General features: G+C 41.1%; 1 protein-coding gene across 4 annotated transcripts in view; it reads right to left on the bottom strand.

Moving 5' to 3' along the window:
• The window catches only part of GOLM2 (golgi membrane protein 2), a 108,232-nt gene extending 102,042 nt beyond the window's left edge, over nt 1-6,190 (bottom strand). For all 4 annotated transcript variants that reach the window (XM_077764503.1, XM_077764505.1, XM_077764502.1 and 1 more), the window contains exon 1: nt 5,770-6,190. In XM_077764503.1, the coding sequence (XP_077620629.1) occupies nt 5,770-6,096 (327 nt within the window). In that variant the 5' untranslated portion in view covers nt 6,097-6,190. The remainder of the gene's footprint in view (nt 1-5,769) is intronic.
• Between the last annotated feature and the right edge of the window lie 2,592 nt (nt 6,191-8,782).

Genomic DNA, 8,782 nt, shown 5'->3' on the forward strand with positions numbered 1-8,782 from the left:
TATATGTTAAAGTATAAAATAAATATCCATGAGTCCACACTAATATAAGTAAAGGATTGAATAAATTCATAAATGAAGGAAAAGAGACAAAGGTCCACACAGAAGAATTCCAAATGATTTATATAGGTATTCAAACCTTAAGGAGGTAGAATATAACTCCCCACTCATTGAGTGCAGGCTGCACATAGTAACTTCATGACAAAGAGGAAAGGGAGAAAAAAAGAGTAACTTTATGGTACTTTACAGTAGAGGAACCTGACAAACAGGTAGAGAAACCTGACAAACAGATCAAGCCAGGTGATCAAGGTTAACATCAATGGTAGTAAGTCATTTTGAGAGATACCATTAATATGATGTAAGAAGAATGACACTTTACTCTGTAGTCTTCTTCCCCAAAACCATAAAAATCACAATTCTAATCTAATCCCGAGAAAAGCATCAGACAAGTCCCAATTGAGGAATATCTGATCAGTAATCCTCAAAACTGTCAGGGTCATCAAGAATAAAGCCTGAAAAACTGTCACGACCTAAAGGAGCCTACAGAGACATAATGACTACACATAATGTGGTACTCTGGATGAGATCCTGGAAAAGAAAAAGGACATTAGGGGAAAAATGAGGAAACTGGAATAAAGTATAAACCTTAGGTAGTAACTATGTATCGGCAGGGGGTCATTAATTATGACAAATGTACCATATTAATGTAAGATGCTAATAATAAGAAACTAGGTGTGGGGTATGTGGGAATTCTCTGTACTATCTTTGCAAGAATTCCAGGTATCTAAACTTGTTCTAAAATAAATGTTTACTAAAAAAAAGAAGATAGTCTGAACAAGGGACTGCCTTGCCAACACCCTCTACCCACACATCAGGCCTACTGCATCTCAGCAGGGCAAAGGAATTTTTGGTGTGGAACATCTATTGGGAAGAGGGAAGTAGCCAGGGGTGATGCCTCCATAGGATCATGATCTCCAAAAAGAGTAAAAGAAGTACCTGGTGTCAGCCATTCAAACACCACTGTTGATATTTAAGATAAGTACCGTTGAAGACCCCCAAAATCTCTTGCAGATCTCTTCCACATTGCCTTGGGAATATACAGAACTTAACTTACACCTCAGACATTACCCTGACAATGAGAATGTTAACAGGACGCCTTAGGATACAATTAAGGAAACCTCAACTTGACTGACTTAAATAATAAGGAAAAATTTTGTATCTCACATAACAAGTGCCAATATTCTATTGCAGTATTCTACTACATAATCTTCAGTGTTTCATTCATTCTTCAGCTAACTCTCCTGGCTCTCTGGTTGTCTCCATTTCAGATATCACATGCAGAAGGAACAACATCTGGCAGGAGAAGGACCACCTCTTCAAGTGAGACTCTTTTGAAGAATGTTTGTCAGATATTTTGTAGAATGTCTCTCAGTATGAGTTTGTCTAATGCTTTCTCATGATTAGACAGGGGATTTTAGATTTGGGGTAACAATATCATAGAGATGCAAGTGTGATTCTTTTAAGGAGCTAGGAAACTTCCCCCTCACACAACTTACCAGTCACATATATCATAAGCCCCTTCCTAAATTAATCAGGAGGAAGAATAATGAAATTATCAAAATGACTTTAGACCAATCAGGACTTAGTGCTGAATCACAATGGCAAGGATATACACCAAACAAAATAGGGCTGGTCTGCAAAAATGAAGGGGGTGTGAATTAATACTGAGCAGGCCATCACCAGTGTCTACAGGTAAAACCTTGCAAGGCAGAGCCTTTACTCAAGACTACATTAAATGAAGAAATTTGTTTTAAAATTAGAAGAGACACCTTTCATTGTCCAATTTACTCCTTCTTCCAATACTATCACCACCCAGAGGGATTTTAGATCAGTTATAGAAAATAAGAGAGTTTCAGGCTTTGTTTTTTCTATAATCTGATTTGTAATGTGTCAAGTTTGATACTTCTACATATATGTGATCTCAAATCTGTAGAATACCTAGGTAGGTACTAAGATCTCCATCTTAGGGGTGCCTGGGTAGCTCAGTTCATTAAGCATCCGACTTTGGCTCAGGTGATGATCTCGGTTCGCGAGTTCGAGCCCCGCATCAGGATCTGTGCTGACGGCTCAGTCTAGAGCCTGCTTCAGATTCTCTCTCCTCTCTCTCTGCCCCTCCCAACTTGTACTCTGTCTCTCTCAAAAACAAATAAACATTAAGAAAATTAAAAATAAAAATATTTAATAATAAAAGAAAAAGATCTCCATCTTACAGATGAGGAAATGAGTCCAAAGTAGTTTAATAACTTGCCCAACATCACAGCTAGAAACTGAATTAGAATTCTAAGCTATATCTGCAGTCTTCAAAGCTTGAAATGTTTTTTAAGCTACCATATACTTCCTCAGATATCGAGGGAGTAGAAACAATAAAGGAAACACCTCTAACAGATAAATTTCATCCACAACTCATCTAGACCAAGATGACCCTTTCTATTACAGCTTAAAGAATAAACATGCATATGCACTCCAACAAAGATGCTATAGCTAGCTTAAAATATGGAACTGACAGACAAGTAAAAGATTTAGATTAGTGAGCCAGCTGCATAAATTAGCCAAACAAAAGTAGTTAAGATACCTTGGGCAACACTTCCCAAACTAGTGTGCTTTGCTGGATTTTTCTGTACCATGGTAATAATTTGGCCATGAAAATAGTAATCTGTGATCAAATGAAGTGAGAGACTCGGTGAAGCAAAATTAAACAGATTTCTCAGAGCCTTTATACACTAGCAAGCATTATGAACTCTAAGAAGAGTATATTCTACTAATATTATTTACAATTTTTTTAGGTTTATTTATTTATTTTGAGAGCAAGTGCAGGGGAGTGGCAGAGAAAGAGGGGGAGAGAGAGAGAATGTCAAGCAGGCTCCTCACTGTCAGCACTGACATGAACAATGAGATCATGACCTGAAATGAAATCAAAAGGACACTTAACCAACTGAGCCCTCCAGGGGTTCCCTCAGTATTTAACATTTACTTTGAAAAAAGAAGGTTTTTCTTTTTCTTTTTTTTTTTTTAATTTTTTAATGTTTTATTTATTTCTGAGAGAGAGAGAGAGAGAGACAGCGTGAGCAGGGGAGGGTCAGAGAGAGAGGGAGTCACAGACTGAAACAGGCTCCAGGCTCTGAGCTGGCAGTCAGCACAGAGCCCAACGCGGGGCTCGAACCCACGAACCGCGAGATCATGACCTAAGCGAAAGTCGGACGCTTAACTGACTAAGCCACCCAGGCGCCCCGAAGGTTTTTCTTTTTAATCCTGACCACTTGTAAACAATTTCTAGGAGAGTATTCTGTTTAACACCATTTTGAGAAATACTACTCTAATTAGGGGAAGCAAAGGCCCAAGAATAGAATCCATTATTAGGGGGCTGGAGGCAGGCAAACAAACAAACAAATCCAATAAAGAATACAGTGAAAAAGGTAGGAAGCAAATCTGGATAATTCAGTATTATAGAAGCAACAAAGGAGATGGTTTCTAAAAAGACAATCAGCAAAACTAAATTACTGAGAGATTAAATAGAGAATTAAAAATGTTTGGATTGGACTAGGAAAACTGTCACTTGTGACCTTTAAGAGAATAGCTTCAGAAAGGGGGAGGAAAGAAGGATGACAGGCAGAATTAAAAAGGTTAGGACAGAAATGATAAAAGAAGTAGATGAAGCCTTAAGAGACCACCATTAATTGTAGTTTAGCGGTGAAAGTAAAAAAAGAAATTGGTTGATTGGGAGAAGGGAGGAGGAATAAAAAAAAAATCTAGAATGGGGGTCACCGGCGCCTGGTTGAAGGTAAAGTGAAACCATACTGAAAGAAACAATAATAACACATTAGTAGATGGAAGAAATGGAATCCAGAATATAAATAACTAGAAAAGACATCTTTCCTCTCTATTGGAGAGAATTTGAACAGCAATGCCTAAACAAATCTAAAGAAAGACTTTCTTTTAATGTTTTGTTTTGTTGTTGTTTTTTTTTATTTCTAGGAGAGAGAGAGACAGCGTGAGCAGGGGAGGGTCAGAGAGAGAGGGAGTCACAGACTGAAACAGGCTCCAGGCTCTGAGCTGGCAGACAGCACAGACAGCACAGAGCCCGACGCGGGGCTCGAACCCATGAACCGCAAGATCATGACCTAAGCGAAAGTCGGACGCTTAACCGACTAAGCCACCCAGGCGCCCCAGAAAGACTTTCTTTTAATACTCAAAAATTTCATAGATTTCTTCCTACCTCACTCAAGAGAATTTTTCAGTTTTAGAGTTCAGTGTGGAGCAAGTGTATGAATTTGCTCATCTGTTGCTCTCTCAGAGGATGTCTGTTCTGGGGGAAAGGAGATGGTTATAGAGCTGCAATTAACTGAGGGCCCCAACTGCATGAAATTAGAAGTAAGGTGTAGGCAGGTAACAATAAGGAAGTTGGGACTTCATGGGATTTTAATTGATAATGACTTACTATAAGTGATTTTTATATACAAAATAAAAACTTAAAATAGGAACACACAAAGAACAATCTGAAGATTACCAAAGAAGGGTCTAGAAAAAAAGGCATCTACTTAGCCCACCCAGAAATTTCCACAACTCTGCTATACCAACAGAAGTTGCATAAGTCATAAATTTATAATGTAACTCCAGGGGTGCTTGGGTGGCTCAGCGAGTTGAGCATTGGACTCTTGATGTCAGCTCAGGTCATGATCTCATGATTCTTGAGTTGGAGCCCCGGGACCAGCTCTGCGCTTACAGTGCAGAGCCTACTTGGGATTCTCTCTCTCTCTCTCTCTCTGTCCCTCCCCTGCTCACTCACTCTCTCTCTCAAAAATAAACATTTAATATAAAAAATAACAATAATGTAACTCCAGTATGCTGGTGAGAAAAAAAGACTATTTAGTAGCAGGTCTAATTACAGTCCAGCTTTAAACTTTTTAAATCTAAACTTCGTATGGCTTTCCACCTGCATAAAACACCAACCCTAAGAGCTACTTAAGTATGAAAATTTTCATTTTTATTTCTTTCAAGAACAGCAAGGACACTGACACGAGATTCTGTTGCTTAGAACATTATTACAGAGTCTTTCTTTTTGGCTAATTTCATTAACAATTCAAATTGAGTACATAATTTTGAATTAACTATGCCCAAATCACAAGTATGGCTTATATACGGCTCCAGAGCCCACTTTTCATAACATTTTGATCACACACACACACACATACACGGCAGTAGCATCTGATTCTTCAACTACTTAATATATCAACCTACAGAGTTTAAGAAAAACCATACTGCTTAAAATATATATAAGTACAGGAGCCTGGGAAGGCCCATTCTTTAAACGAAGAAATTAATATTGATCAGTGTGCACAGAATAAGGATAAGGCAACAATACATATACCAAACCTGGCACTCTCCAGATTTGTGTATCTGTAAACCTAAGGCAGCCACATAGGCCAGATGACTACTACTGCCAGCTCAGCAGCTGAGCTTGGAGAAAAGGCGGCATCCACACACAGGCCACACTTGAGAACCAGAACTTGTGGCCAGTTTCGTCTGGTAGCGACTGGAGAACGTGGCAGTGATAAACCGGGAAAAGTCTGACAGAAACAGGGTTATTGGCGGTAAAGGTAGCCTCCAGGGCTGCAATCCCGGAAGGGATAAAGCAGCCGCGGGAGGCTAACGCCCCTACCCCGGGGTTAAAAGAAACTAGGAGGGTTGGGAGGAGAGGGCTCGTCCTTTCCTTACCTTGTCATCCTCGCATCTTTTCCCCAGGCCCTCCCTGGCCTGCAGCCGGCTGCTCAGGCGGCCGTAGTCGGCCTCCTTCTGGTCGATCTGTTTCTTGTGCGAGTCCACCAAGAGCAGGAGGTCCGAATTGCGCTTCTCCAGGCGCCCACGGGCCACCTCGGTGCGCTGGACCTGGCCCTGCAGCTCCGCCACCTCCTCCTGAAGCAGGACGTGGCGGGAGGAGATACTCCAGTAGTTGAAGGCGAGGACTGCGATCACCACCAGCAGCACCACCAACACGAAGGAGGGCAGGCGGCCGGCCCGCCGGTTAGCCCCGAAACCCACCATGGGGTCAAACTAGGCTGTGCCCTGGGGCCTCGCCGCGGACACCTGCGGCCAGAATCTCAGGCCTCAGTATCTGAGTTGCCTGGGGGGCTCGGCCCCAGGGNGCCCCCCCTCCTCAAATCAGGCCAAAGCGCGTTCCCAAGGCTTTGAAAACGACCCGGCACAATCCGGGTGGAACCTGGAGAACCCAGGCGCCCGCACCCGAGGCCCAACACCTCAGGGGTGGGGGGCGGGGAAAGGTGCCGGAAGGGGGCGGATTTAACTCTGGCCCCGCCCATTGGCTGGGTCCGGGTCGCTTAGGGGGCCATTGCCTAGTTTCCGCCGACGCCCCCTCTTCTCGCGAGAAAATGAGTTTCTCTCGCCCTTTGCAGTCTTATCTCGCGAGTCTTATCTCTATCGAGAAGAGTGTTGTGTTAATTTTGGCGATTTTATTAGCTCTTGTACCTGAATTCGAATCCCTTCAATTTTTACCTTCTAGATTCCTTGACCCAAGGTTCATGGAGTGCCTACCCTACCCTGGCCCTCGTGAGAGTTTTTGTCTTTGAGGACATCTGCGGCTGCGACCGCTTTGTAGGGATAACGGGAGGTGAGATGCGGGCAGAAAGGGCAACTAGAAAGGCTTTGTACTTGATTCAGTAAAAACATTTTCTCGTTTGTGCTAACGATGTGGAGAGTAAACAGCAAAGACCATAAAATAGCGGGACCCCAAATATTACAGAGAAAAATAAAGAAAAACTAAGCTTTATGACTGAAGAGAGTAGTGCCAGCCAGGTTTCCAAGGTTACTCCTTGCATGGAAGGGAAGAACTTTAGGATGTGTGAGTTCTTAAACTTACTGCTGAGAAAGTCCAGAAGCTGCCTCAATGAATGATAACTAGTGCTGTTACTGACAGCTAGCACAGAGTTAGAAATAATAGCTCTTTTACAAATTATTTTTGCATGCCTAGTCTCCTGTTATCCTCAACAACACAGTTTTACAGATGAGGAATCCAAGACACATAGCTGTTCCAAAAACGTTCTCAAATTCCCATATCTTCTTTGAGAGTTAGACTTGGATTCAGATCACTGTTCCCTTAACTTCATTGCTCTTTGCATTATAGCAGGCTAACCATTGCTGTATGTTCGTCATTAATCACTGTGAGGAAGAAAAAGCCCCATCTCTTATTTTTTCTGCAGCTTTCCTTTGCCGTGGCATAAAAATTTTTGGAAGTTATTGGCTCTGCCCTGTTTAAGGAGAAGATGGTTGCTTTACTTTTCAAACTTCAGTTTCAAGACCTTTCCTGAGAATAAAATCTCAAGAATGAAAAAGCTTTGGTATTTTCATTTAAATCAGGGCAGGAAGACTTGTCATCTTTGAATAATTATTCTATGCATCCTGTCCTTTTCAGAAATGAAGTAACTTGCCTAATGGTCCCAGGGTAGCCTGGAAGAATTATTGCACCAAGAGAGTTGACTTCTCTCTCATAGTTACATAAAAACAAGTAACACTAAAATTATTAATCTTTCGTTCACATCAATCTTGAACTCTTTGCTCTGGCTTCATGAGATCACAAAAATCCCCTCCACTCTCAAATGAGGAGCAGACTTTGGCAAAAGGTGGCAAAGCAAAAATTAGGAGATCATTGACTATAATGACCCTTACCAAGTATCCTTTCCTCAACTTCATAATGACGTTGGTTGGTGTAGCCTCAGCAGTTGAAAATTAACTATAAAATAGTGTTAACTGCTTAAGAAATTACTTTTGCAAAAATGTTTTCATTTTTATATGGAATTCTGACATAAAAATTTAATATTGTACGAAACACATTCAAATACATCTTGGAAACATGCTTAAAAGAACTATTTGTTTCTTAGTCCATTATTCCATTTTATAGATGCAAAAGTAATGTGCTTAAAGTGATACGCCTAGCAAGCGGCAGGGCTGAATCTTGAAAACCAATCCTCTTTTGACTCTTCCCCCAGGGAAAAGAATTTTTTATTCCATTTTGATGGTTATATCTTCAAGCTATTCTCGCTACTTAAGGAGCCAAATCCACATATCATCAAGACAGTGTATAAGTGCCCTTCTGTAGATGGTTCTGGATTAGGCATTGAACAAATGGAAGTAAAAGTCAATTCCTTAAGCCAGGTGATCAAGGTTAACAACAACATTGATAAGTCATGTTATTAGCATGTATCCTTGATATGATGTGATGAGAGTACTACTCTGTGGTTTTCCTCCCCAAAACTCCTAACTCTAGTCTAATCATTAGAAAAAAATATCACACAAATTCCAATTTCCTCAGTTGGACCAGTAATCCTACAAACTATTAAGGTCATCAAAAACAAGGAAAGTCTGGGAAACTTTCACAGGCAAAAGAAGCATAAAGAGACATAACTACTAAATGTAATGTGGAGGGCACCTGGGTGGCTCAGGTGGTTAAGCATCCAACTTTGGCTCAGGTCATTACCTCACAGTTTACGGGTTCGAATCCTATGTGGGGCTTTGTGCTGACAGCTCAGAGTCCAGATCCTGCTTCAGATTCTGTCTCCCTTTCTCTCTGCCCCTCCCCCTCTCATGCTTTGTCTCTCTCTCAAAAATAAACATTAAAAAATTTTTTTGTGATGTAATGTGGTATCCTGGATAGGATAGGATCCTAGAAGAGAAAAAGGACAGTAGGGGAAAATGAAGGACTTTTGAATAAAATATG

This window comes from Crocuta crocuta, unplaced genomic scaffold (genome assembly GCF_008692635.1).
Source record: "Crocuta crocuta isolate KB4526 unplaced genomic scaffold, BGI_CrCroc_1.0 scaffold102, whole genome shotgun sequence".
NCBI classification, from domain to species: domain Eukaryota; kingdom Metazoa; phylum Chordata; class Mammalia; order Carnivora; family Hyaenidae; genus Crocuta; species Crocuta crocuta.